Source organism: Physeter macrocephalus, chromosome 12 (assembly GCF_002837175.3).
Source record: "Physeter macrocephalus isolate SW-GA chromosome 12, ASM283717v5, whole genome shotgun sequence".
Lineage (NCBI taxonomy): Eukaryota > Metazoa > Chordata > Mammalia > Artiodactyla > Physeteridae > Physeter > Physeter macrocephalus.
The window spans coordinates 49,978-63,098 of NC_041225.1; the positions used below are offsets into that span (position 1 = coordinate 49,978).

General features: G+C 40.6%; 2 protein-coding genes across 2 annotated transcripts in view; one reads left to right on the plus strand and one right to left on the minus strand.

Moving 5' to 3' along the window:
- LOC102990056 (dual specificity tyrosine-phosphorylation-regulated kinase 4) overlaps positions 1–5,646 on the plus strand; it is a 24,255-nt gene extending 18,609 nt beyond the window's left edge. Inside the window, 3 exon segments of the mRNA XM_055088859.1 lie at positions 2,065–2,194; positions 4,538–4,699; positions 4,799–5,646. Coding sequence (XP_054944834.1) covers positions 2,065–2,194; positions 4,538–4,699; positions 4,799–5,057 — 551 coding nt within the window. The 3' untranslated portion in view covers positions 5,058–5,646.
- A 1,368-nt stretch (positions 5,647–7,014) lies between these two features.
- The window catches only part of AKAP3 (A-kinase anchoring protein 3), a 29,558-nt gene continuing 23,451 nt past the window's right edge, over positions 7,015–13,121 (minus strand). Inside the window, exon 4 of the mRNA XM_007103666.4 lies at positions 7,015–7,170. Coding sequence (XP_007103728.2) covers positions 7,015–7,170 — 156 coding nt within the window. The remainder of the gene's footprint in view (positions 7,171–13,121) is intronic.

Sequence of the window (13,121 nt, forward strand, 5' to 3'; positions counted from 1 at the left end):
CGGCATGTGGGATCTTCCCGGACCGGGGCACGAACCCGTGTCTCCTGCATCGGCAGGCGGACTCTCAACCACTGCGCCACCAGGGAAGCCCTAGAGTACCCGATTTTTACCATCAGCACTAGGCTGCAGAATGTGGTTTTGGTAGCAAAATCACACATCTTCCCTTCCTGCGTAAGAAAGGACGTTATTGGGGGCTGCATCCCCATCCGTGTTTCCCAAATTTTATTTGATTATAAGAATCATTTGGGTTCTTGGGAAAAATGCTAATCCCCAGGATCCTTCTATGGTATAGTGTGTTTGAGGTGGGACTCCGGAGTCTGTATGTTTTTTACAGCAGCTTATGATGAGGCGAGTTTGGAAACACTATACCCACTTAAGTTCTTGGCTCTCCCTTCCCCAGGTTTGGGCTGCCAACAGGTCCTCAGCCCCCAGCCACTCCTAGTTAATACCTTTAATTAAGAGGAAAGTTGTTTCTTCAAAGGTAGCAAGATATGTAGGTGCTCCAGGCGGCAAGAGGAGGTGGGGAGAATAATGAGATATTGGGGAAGGTCAGAGAGGCAGGAAAAACTTGTACAAGAAAAGCAATTACATAAGGATGACTGCAGGAGCTATGTTATTTATTTATTTTATTTATTTATTTATTTTGTACGCGGGCCTCTCACTGCTGTGCCCTCTCCCGTTGCGGAGCACAGGCTCCGGACACGCAGGCCCAGCGGCCATGGCTCACGGGCCCAGCCGCTCCGTGGCATGTGGGATGTTCCCGGACCGGGGCACGAACCCGCGTGCCCTGCGTCGGCAGGCGGACTCCCAACCACTGCGCCACCAGGGAAGCCCTGAGCTATGTTATTTGTAAGCCCATGAATCTAATTCTTCTTTGGCCATTTATGAAACGACAATATAGGATAAGATGGGAGCCCTGGTGCCACAGTCAAAAAGGAGTTCACAGGACCTATGCCCTATGCAGTATCCCCAGCCCATTGTTTTCTATCTAAACACACAGATACCCATGTGTGTATATACACACATACACACATTCATGGGCTCTTCTAGGAATTCAGTAAGAGCAGGTGTTCTGTTGGACGCCCTGCAAATTGTATTGATTGCAAAAGTAATTAGAAGCATTTCATTATGTACCTTCCAGGATGTCCATTGGATGAACCCCGAGTTTCTGTGAGAATTTCATGGAATGTGTCCATTTTGCATGTGTGTATATACATATCCGCCCTTTTCATGTATATTTACAAGGTGTGAGCATACACGGTCACCTTTCTGAACATGCTCACCAGGACCTAGATGTCCAAACGAGTGGTCTTGCCTTCAAGGCGTTGCACTGTGTTCTCAGGCCACCTTTGGACCTGTCTTCAGGGGTTTCTTTTCAGCAATGACAGAAGATACATTTAGTGAGGGCTTTAATCAGTGGAAATGGCTGAGGAAAATCATTCCAAGCAGGGTCTTAAGCCACCAACCAAGTTTGACCCTTCCAGTTATGGACAAAATTTTGACGCGACTGTAAAAATAAGAAATGAGGTTAACTTGCTTGTGTGGCTTGTACATGAGCTCTGAAAGTCAATCCTTCTCCTAAAATGACTTTCTTGTTATTCCCCATGGGTGTCCCAAATTCTCACATTTTGGGGTGAGGAAAGATCAAGAGCATAGATAAGCCAAGAATGGACAACATGCTTTTTGTTCAGAGCGGACCGTTTCTGTCACTTCAGATTTACTTTACTATTATTATTATCAGTGTCATCATCATCATCATTATCACTATTATTTTACGTTGGTTAATGTTAAACCATTAAAATCATTTGACTGATTCCAGGAGGAGGTTGTGGCTCAGAACATGCCGAGTAGCAGGAAGTTATTTGTGAAAGTAAATTGTATTCATTGGATAATTTACATGTGGTTGTTTTAAACTAAGACTGCAGGTGTGTTTGTCTGTGTGTGATGGGGCACGGGAGAGCTGCAGAGACCACTCCCAGAAGCAGCATGGTTGAGTGAACAGCTGTGATGTGACCAGTGCATATTCACACCCGGAACTAAACACATAATGTTGTATCTCTAAAGATTCCAAAGGTTTCCCTAAAAATATAACCAACAACAAGGGGAAAAAAAGATACCCGGATTCCAAGGATCTCACCATGGTGCTGAAAGCCTTCGACACCAGTTTCCTGGACTTTCTGAGAAAGTGTTTGGTGTGCGTTTGTCAGAGAGTCTTTGCTTCTGGGTTTCCTCTTAAATACGGTACTCTCCCACATGTTTGCTGGTGAAAGTCTGGGGCTGGGAGGCAGTCATGGGACCTAATAAACATGGACCATAGATCTTTAATAGAGTCTACGAGATGCTTTCCTATCTGTTGCCTCATCAGACTGCTCTCTCCACTGTCTATCCTGTGTGGTCAGTGGGACAGACGATTTGATGTTGTGAGACATGGAGCCTGAGGCTCAAGAGATGAAGTGACTTGCCCTGGATTACACAGCGTGTGGGTCGAGCTTGCTTCCTTCTTGCCCTGACTGCCTGGAAGCGAGGTTGTAGGCAAGTCCTCAATGTCTTCTGCTTCATGAACTGAAGCCAAGGTCTTCAGAGAGTCTGTTGTATCAATAACTATTTGCATACATGCCCGGTACAAGCTGGTTTCAGGCCCCTTCCCACCCATTCCCCTGGGATTTAGAGTCTAAATCCTCTCATATTAGGGAACTAGGGAAAGGGTGATCTATAAACCATTTATTATGTACAGCCTTTTAGAATCTATAGGCATATTTTGAATCTTAGAAAGTAGGCTCTGTACTTCACCCAAGTCATAGTATTGATAAAAAAAAAAAACCAAGAGTACATACAGCACCTTAGAACAGTACCTAGTTTAGAAGGTATTTAGAAAATACTAGCCGTTGTCACCAATTTTAAAGAGGTTATGCAAGTCTGTCTCCACTGAGTGGCAAATAAATTAGCCACGTGATATTGGACAAGTCATTGTCTCTCTGGGCTTCAGTTTCCTTTTCTGTAGAGTGGGGTATTACTAAGGTCTCTTCCAGCTGTATTAGTCCTATAATTGTTTAGTATTTTTAGAAGACCATATCTTTATTTTCTCTCATTCCTTCAGTGGGATGAAGTTGTTTTAGCAAAATACTACTCTTCTGGCATTTGTGCATCTGGAGTTTAGGTACTAGCTCAGAAAATAAACCACCAGGGACTGCCGAAAGTTTTCCCACCTGGGGGGTCGTGCTACCCATCTGAAAAATGGAGATAGAGAAGGATCCTGTACCCCATCATGACCCCCACCCCACCCCAGCCTCTTGCTGAGGCGATAGAATGAACGGCCATTAACTCGTAACAGAAACTCAGTACTGAGACAGAGGTGGGTAATCCAGAAACTCAGAGCCAAGAATGAAATTATTCTCCTTTTTAGTGCAAAGGGCTGGTTGCTCACACCTTGTAAGAGGCAGTCATGCTGTCAGGGCCTGTTGTTTTATTACTTCATATTTGGCTAATTAGCAAGTCTTTGAGAGACTAAAAGTTTTGGGTTCGATTCAATAGGGATAAATGTAAAGTTCTGTGTCTAGATTTTATAGGCTAACTAACTCTAGGAGTTCAGGAGAGGCGAGGTGTAGCTTAACAGCAGTTCATTGGACAAAGAACTGGGAACTTGAGTTGTCTAGACCTCGATGAGTCTGAAATATTAATGCCATCTCCTTGCAGTTAGTAGCTATTCCCAGCATGATGGACACCAGTTAGATAACAGCTGAGATTTCCTATCTAGGAAGGAACTGATCATGTCATATGATCAATAATTAGTAGTCATGTAAATGTTTTCAGATAGTTGAAGGGTTGTGACATAAAAGATGGATTAGTTGTCTCATTCTGTATGATGCTAATGGGTAGAATTTAAGACCGGGTCAAAGTTACTAGGCTAAAAGTTCCTGAGAAGTGAATCTTGGCTCAATCAAAATGAAGAACTTTTAAAGAATTGGAGTTTTTAAAAACTGGAATAGCTAGTTCTGTGAGTTAGTGCCATGTTACTAAAATTACTCAAGAAAGGCAAGATGATTCCCTGGTGGGTCAAGTGTATTTTGTTACTGCATTAGCAGTTTGGATTATCTCCAAGTCCCCTCATGATCTTAATATTCTAGTGTTCTATAATGTTCTTTGTGATATATTTGGAGGTCCAAATTCCATAGCTTGGGAATCACAATTAAGCATCTCTTCATTTTGATGTTCTTAGTTTATTAAACCCTAAATCCCACTGGTTTCGATTTTCTATAATATTTCTTGTAACGGAATTTGGGCTCTGAGATATTCCTTGGCTTGTCATGCACATTTTCTAAAAAGATCATTTCCAATAGTTGCCTCCAGGTACTTTAAAATTATATGTCATAAGCTCTGTTCTATGGTATCTTTGAGTTATAACATAGCTTAAATGGGTTCTTTAAAAATGAACCATTTTTATATCTTACTTAGGTTCTTTATTGGGGTCTTTGAAAATATTTCATTATTAAAAAGGGAAATAAAACCCTAACCGATGCTGGGCTTTGCTGGTGTGTAGCTGGGAGCCTTCTCTTCGCATGACCCCTGACCAGGCCCTCAAGCATGCTTGGATTCATGAGCCGCGGAACCTCAAAGCACAGCCCAGGCTTCAGACCTTGAGGAAAACCAGTCTCTGTTTCCCTTCTGAGGCCTGGAAGGACAAGGTTCAAGGGCAACATCACTTGTTTTTGTATCATTACCACCAGATTTCCCCCAAATGATTTAAAGCCTAATGGACAGTTAGAATATAATTCACATTTGAACACTTACTTGTTCCTGCTCTCTCCTCTTTGGCAGAGGTGATCCTCCAAATAGAGACTAAAGACAAAATCAAAGAAGGCGCCACTAAACAGGATCAGAATTCAGGTAATCAGTAGGGCTCTGACCAGCACATAGCTGAAGTCCAGCTGCCTCATCTAGCAGAAGCTTCCGGAAAGCCCGAGGCAGTTGTTGGGCCAGTGGAGTCCAAGACCTCCACAGGACAACAAAACAAAAACTGCTCCCCCAAGAACACAAACATTTTACCACCTATTGTGTGACCTGAGCGGAGGGTGTGTCCTGTTCCTTTCCACCAGTGATTTGTGTTAGAGACAGCACTTATATTGTACAATACTTGACGGTTGCTTTTTAATGCATAAAGGTTTAAAAAAAACCAAACCTCTATTCACATGGCCTATGGGCATGATTCCTATGATGAGGGATTGGAGAGGAGGTCCCTGCACCCATGCCTCTTCCTTATGCCCTCAATCAAATACAACAGCGGGTGCATGTGTGGGGAGATGGGGTGCGGAGAGAGTTAAGCCCTCAGTGTTACAGCATCACTGAGATGACTCTAAATAATAAAAAAAGAAACACTTTTTTTCCTCTTGCCCAAGACAGTCAGTCAGGATTCTGGTTTGAAAATGACAGAAGCTGAGTTCAAACTAGTTTAAACAACAAAGGACATTTCTTGGTTTATGTGACTGGGGAATCAGGAGGGGTAAGTGTAGACACAGCAAGATCTAGGAATTCAGACAAGATCATGGAGCTCAGACTCCCTCTCCCCCATTAGTCTTCCTTCTTTTTATGGTTAACTTCACTGTGAAGACAAGCTCTGCCCAGAAGTTAAGACGACCACTCTCAGCCAGTCAAAAGATGCAGTCTTCCTGCTGGTAGGAAAGTCTCAGAGATGATTGATTGGACTTGAACTCATCACTGTGTCTGAGATATTGGGATCCTCTGATTGGCCAGCCTGGGTCACAAGCCCACAGTGTGGTGTGGTGTGGTGGCAGCGCCATGACTGATGCTTCTCCAGGACCACGTGGAGAGGGGGACAACAGGTTTCCCAAAGGACGGAAGTCGAGCAAACTACAGGATGTATCCACTCATCCACCACCTGCCCTTCTAGTCTTTACCTACATGAACTCGGTCTGTATATGGTTGTAATTATAGTACAGATAAATGTGTACAAGAAACTCAAGATCATAACATCATAAACATCATACATGGCTTCATAGTTTTCATTTTAATCAGTGTGTAACTGTCCATGAAGGGAGACACCGGGTAATTGAAGCTATGGGTTTGGATGAGATCACCTAGGGAAGACGGTAGAGAACAGCAGAGGGTCAAGAGAAAGTCCTGGGAAAGACAAACATGCAAGGGGTTGACAAAGTCGAGTAGAGTCCCTGAGAGATGCAGAAAAATAGGGAAACTAGAAACCAGAGGAGGAGGAAGTTTCTAAAAGGAAGGATGGAGAATAAAAAATAGCTGGAGAATGTAAAATTCAGAAAATGCTTCTAAAGTGGGGTGACATGGACATTAAGTCAGAGCAGTGCCAGAAGAGGTGACTTGTGTCAGGAGTCCTACAGCCAGAAAGGTACAGAACTGGCAACAGAACTCAGGTATTCTGGACCTTTTTTGACACCGACTGTCTGCAACCATGGATAAAGCTGAGGTGGACAGTTGTTCTGCGGAGACAGGACAAGAAGCCAAGTCCTGGTAGCCTAATTAAGAGGATTTAGATTGGATATTGAAAAATATTTACAAGGTTATAAAGGGCTGAAATGACGCTTGATAAATTGTGGCTTATTTTTAGGGACCACTTGAAAGCAGGGGAGCCGCAAGGCAAAGACGGGGGGATCCAAAGACAACAGGCCAAATGGCGTTTGGTGGGGTCTCTCAGGCCGGCAGTATTTTTCTTCTGCTAGCCATCGGATTCTTTTTTCATTGCTGAGATTGCTTCAACTTACTGTCCCATTGGATGCCAAGGAAACAAAATACCTGAAGCCATTTATTTGTAATTTTTAAAAAAAATTTTATTTTATGTCCTCGCTCACATGGGCAGGAAAATCTTCAAAATCCAGGGACTAGCACAAGATCACATGTCTTGGATGTGAGTGGTATGAAGGTGGCGTTGGGGCTGTGAGGACACGGAGGCGGGGGCTGCGGAGGTGAGAAAGCAGGGACGGGCGAGGGACGGGCCCAGCGCGGGAAGAGGGGAGGGCAGCGGCGGCCCCATCACAGGTGCACCATCAGCCAGTCCAGCAGCTGCAGCCACATGACGTTGCCCACCGCCTCGTCCAGCTGTCGTTCCTTCTCATAGCGCAGCACCAACTGCAGAACCTCACCTACGCTGCACCCTTTTTCCTTGGCGGCTGCCGAGAGCTGAAGTAGCTGAGGGAGGAAAGGAGAGCAGTGGTGGGGGGCAGAGCATCCCACCGAGGGCGGGGAAGGGCTGCCAAGGCGAGGGCAAAAGAGCCCCTGCAGCGGGAGGGCCTCGAGGGAGACACTGAGGAGATGTCCATAACCAGGACGCTTGCTGGCCCGTCTGACAGAAGAAAGGTGGTTACATCGCCCTTAATTTAAGTAACATCCCCCTGTCCGTGATATGGAAAATGTGATTTCCCACTAAGACTAAAAACTTCCTGCTTCCAGTGGGTGTTTGGTCAATGGTGTTCTTGCCTTCTCAGGATTCTAAAGTTCCTAGGTTCACTGTAACATCATAAAATGGGCTCCATCATTGTCCCAAGACTGACAAGGGCAGGAGAGAAAGAGACAAAGGACAAATGTGGGTGCTGCTTTCCCTGCCCCATAGACCAGACAACACTGGGATGTTAGAGCAGGAAGGTGACTCAAAGATCCATTCAACCCCCATGAAAATGCTGCCCGGAGAGGCGAAGATTGTCAGTAATACAGTGCTAGAAATTAGCGGAGGTAATACTCATTCATACCCAGGTCTCTGAACCCTATGTTTAATTCTCTTCCCAAGCTTAAAAGGAGAAAAATGAGCCAAAGCAAGTATTCTAACATGAGCACAGTACTATTGGAATAGCACAGTTGCTATTCCACCTGGAATCCTCGCAGCAACAAACGAATCAAATGTTATATTTTGTGCATTCTGCACCTGACTGTATGAGGAAGTCAAAGGGCAAATTACCAGGCCAAATATCAGGAGCTTTTTCAGGGGAAATTCCATGCTAAGACGGAAGTATTGGGTTGGCCAAAAAGTTCGTTCGGGTTTTTCCATAACCTCTTAGGAAAAACCCAGATGAACTTTTTGGCCAACACAATACATAAGGATACTCCTGAAACAAATGGAAAGACAAAGTCTCCCCAAAGAGGAGATATAAAGCAGACCCAAATGGAAATTTTGGAACTAAACAATAATACAAAATCCAAAATGAAAACTAAATGGACAGAGATGAGAGAGGAAACCCAGTAAACTTGAAGAGCAACAGAAATGCGTCGCACCGAACAGGGTAAGAGACTGATTAAACCTCTTTCAAACAGATTGAGAAAATAAACAATTCCAAAAGATTTTACATTTATGTCATTAGAATCCCAGAAGGAGAGGAGAAAAAGGGGAGTACAGAAAACATACCTAATGAAAGCTTCCCCTATTTGCCAACAGACATAACTGACAAATTCAAGAAGCTGAAATAACATGAACCCAAAGAAATTCACTTCAAGACCTGTTGCAATCAAATTGCTGAAAACTAAAGAAAAAGAAAAAAAAATCTAAAAGCAGTCAGAGAAAAATGGCACATTTTGTATAAGGGAACAACAATTCGAATGACAGTAGATTTCTCGTCAGAAACCACAGAGGACAGAGGAGGTGAAACAGCATTTTTTAAGAACTGTCAAACCAGAATTCTATGTCCAGAAAACATATACTTCAGGAATGAAGGTCAAATAAAGAAAAATTCGGATTAAAGTAAGAGAATTCATTGCCAGAAAATGCACTCTTGTTCTTCGGGCAAAAGGACAATGGTATCAGAAGGAAACTGGGAATGTAAGGAGTGAACAAAGAACAAAAGAGACAGTAAAAATCTCAGGATAAACAATAAACGATTTGCCTCCATTCTTTAAAATGTGCTTTATGTTTGAAAGCAAAAATAACATTCCCTAAGGATTTTTGCAACTAAATACATAAAATAACTGCAACCTAAGGCAGAAGGGTAAAGGGACCTATATGGTAGGAAGATTTCTACATTCCAATTTAAGTGGTAACTATTGACTCTAGTTAGACTCTGAAAAGTTAGGTATGTTATTGTGATCCCCAGAGAAACCACTGAAAAACTACACAAAGAGATATAGACAAAAGCACGATAGATTAAAATGGACAACTAAAAAATGTTTAAATAATCCAAAAGAAGGCAACAAAAGGAAAAACAGGAAAAGCAGAGAGAATAAACACAACTAACATGAAAATAATAGGCCTAAATCCAAGCATATCAATAATTAGGCTAAATGTAAATGGTCTAAACACACCAACTGCTGTCAGAATAGATTAAAAAAACATTTACGTTGCCTGTGGAAAAACTCACTTCAAATGATATAGGTAAGTTAAAAGTAAAATTATGGAAAAAGACGTACCATGAAAACACCAATCAAAAGAGAGCTTGAACCTCAACATTTATGGTGATTCTGTTGGTATAAAGGGGGAAGAATTCAAAAGGGCCAGATGTCCATTTGTCTTTTCGACAAAGGTGCTGAAGACAACGGCATACCCACCACACGCAGAAGTAAGAATCTAGAATCTAGACACCTACCTCATATTATACATGAAAATGAGGTCAAAATGGGTCACAGACCTAAATATTAGAGCTGAAATTATTATTTAGAGGAAAACAAACAAGAGAATCCTCATGACCCTGGTTATTAGGTCAGGGTTTCGCAATCTGGCTCTACTGACCTTATGGCCAGGTAATTCTTTGCTGAGGGGCTGTTCTGTGCACTGTAGGATGTTTATAGCATCCCTGGCCTCTCCCCACTAGACTCCCCCTTCCCAGCTGTGACAAAAAAATACGTCTCCAGGCATTGCCAAATGTCCCTTGGGGGCAAAACTGCCTCCAGTTGAGAACCACTGAGTTAAGCAAAGATTTATCAGATATGACATCAAAAGCACAAGCAATGAAAGCAAAAAGTGATAAATTAGATGTCATCATTAAAAACTTTTGCTTTTTGAAGTACTCCATTAAGTAAAAAGACAAGATACAGACTGAGAGAAAATATTTGCAAATCATATATATCTGATAAAGGACTTGTATCCAGAATACATAAAGAATTCTTGTAAATTTATATTCTTGTAACCCAGTCAAAATATAGGCAAAGATTTACATAGACAACTCACCAAAGAATATATGTGAATGGCTAATGAAGACATAAAAACGATGTTCAACATCTTTAGTCATTTTAATGTATGTATGTCAAATTGAATCCACAGTCAGAAACCACTATAACAGCTATAATTAAAAAAAAAGAATAATGAGAAACTGAAATCAACAAAAATTGCTGGTAGGAACGTAAAATGGTACAGCCACTTTGGAAAACAGTTTGACAGTTTCTTAAGAAGGTATACTTACCATAAGATGCAGCAATTACACTCCTTGTCACCCAAGAGAAATGAAAACGTTATGTCCACACAAAGATGTGCATGTGAATGTTCACAGAAGCGTTATTCATAATAGCCAACTAGTGGGAACAACCCAAATGTCCATTAACTGGTGAGTGGATAGAGAAAACATATGAAATGAAATATTCAGCAATAAAAGAAATGAACTACTGACATATACTGCAGTATGGATAAACCTCAAAAACGTTATGCTAGGTGTACAGAGCCAGATGTAAAAGGCCACATAGTTTATGACTCCATTATATAAAATGTCAGAAAGGCAAATCTGTAATGCTAGAAAGCAGGTTGATGGTTGCCTATGGCTGGTGGTGAAACTGAGAAATATAGCCTAGAAAATTTCTGAGACAGAGAAATAAGGAGTCTCTAGTGCTTATCAGATATTAAAACATATTACAGAATTACAGTAATTAAATCAATATGCTATGAAAATAGTATTAAACTAGTAAGTATAGACAAATGATTCAATGGAATAGAATAGAAAGCTTTGAGAAAAAACAAAGACAGATAGCTATCTGAGCTAGTGGGAAGCAGCTGCATTGCACGGGGAGATCAGTTTGGTGCTTTGTGACCACCTAGAGGGATGGGATAGGGAGGGTGGGAGGGAGACGCAAGAGGGAGGGGATATGGGGATATACGTATATGTATAGCTGATTCACTTTGTTATACAGCAGAAACTAACACACCGTTGTAAAGCAATTATACTCCAATAAAGATGTTTAAAAAAAAAGACAGCTATCTGGAAAAAAATAGGAGATTGCATCCCTACATCACACCTTATATGAAAACAAATTCAACATGGATCAAAGTCTTAAACATTTTTTTAAAAAAACCATAAAAGTACTAGAAGAAAAACATGGGGAAGTCTTGTTAATATTTTGTCGTAGAGAATGTTTTCCAAAATATGACACAAAATCTAGGAAAAATAAAAGATAAACTGTCATATTTGACTACATAAACATTTAAAACATTCTGTGTGGCAAAAACAACAAAAAACAAAAAACACCAGTCAAAAGTCAAATGATAAAAATATCACATTTAACATCACAAAGGCTAATTTCCTTGTATATAAAAAAACTCTCAGAGATAAAGAAAAAAAGACCAACAACCTAACAGAAAAATGGGCAGGGGGCACGAACATGTAATTCATCCAGGAAAAAGGAAATTCAAAAATGGCTCTTACATTTGAGGAAAAAAATTTAAGCCATTCTGTGGAGTTATAAGGGCAGGTTTAAACAGTATCATTATTCATTCTTTAAGATATTTGTGTGTGGGGAGAGTAATTTTTGTTGTTTAGGAAAAAGCCAAGTAGCTGGTCCTGTTTAGAGTAACCAAAGCATTCCAATCATCTGCCTAAAAATCACATTTGCAATTTCTTGACAAATAAAACATTAACAAATCAAGTAAAAATCAAACAAACAAATTTTTAAAAAGGTATTGTGAACCATAAACTACAAATTGTGTGATGCAGACAGTTTCAGCTTCAGTCTCAAGATTTGTGCTCTCAGCCGTGACTAGGATAAGATACCAAAGGATTAACAGTCATCTCTATACTTTGAGTATATGAGGGTTTTACAACTTCTTTTATATATATTTTAATATTTTTCAAGTTTTCTATAACGAATATTCATTACTTTACAATTAGGCAACACGTAACAGTTATTTTGAAAATAAAATAATCCCCAAAATTATAGATAAAAGCATGTAAGGAAATAAAAAAAAAAATGGCTCTTAAACATATGAAAAGGTATTCACCCTCGTTCCTAATAAGATATGTGAAAAGTAAGGCAACACTTGGCAAAGGTCAAAAGTCTGGAATGGACTGTTGGTTAAACTGTGGGAAATAGGCACTGTCATATTGTTGGTGCAAGCTCTATAAAAGGCATTGGGGAATACATATAAAATCTACAAGCACACGTTCAGGTACATTTGAATCTGTGCATGCAGCATTGATTATAGTGGCAAAATATTGGTAACTGAAATGTCCATCCATAGAAGAGTGGTTACATACAGCACCTGCATACAGTAAATATGCAGCCATTAGAAAAGAATGTGGCAACTCTATATGTTTCAGAAGAGAATATATACACATAGATAAAAGACTACCATTTGTGACTTTATAAAAGATAAGTATATATAAGTATTAACTTGTACATGCATAAGCGTTTCTGGAAGGATAAACAAGAAATTGATCAGAAAGGTTTTCTCCAGGGAGGGCAAATGGCATGGGAGATAAAGATGAGAAAAAGCCCTTAATTTCAAGTGTGCATCTTTTTTTGTGCCTTTGGATTTTGAACTATGCACACATTACTTATTCAAAAATGGATGCAAATTTGTTTAAAGGAATTGGGCTCATGGGCATCCCAGTGTTACCAGGTTCAATCACCTGCATCAGCATGAAAATATTTGCATATGTTAATTAAATCTCTTTCCCCCCAAAAATTGCGACTCATTTTTAGGTAGTTTCTTTGATGTATACTTCATCCAACTGTCATCCAGTGCAAACCCACTCATTAGCTGAAGTTTGGATGTGCTGCTGCTCATCCTTCCCTCTTTTCCTTTAAGAAAATAGATGATAGTCTTTACTTTGGGCAAAGATGTGTGTGTGTGTAGAACAAGGAGGCCTGCAAGTCTACTGTCCTCATTTTAGAGAATTATATCATAGACATTCTAATTCAAAATGATCTAAAATCAGAATGTATTATGTATGTTA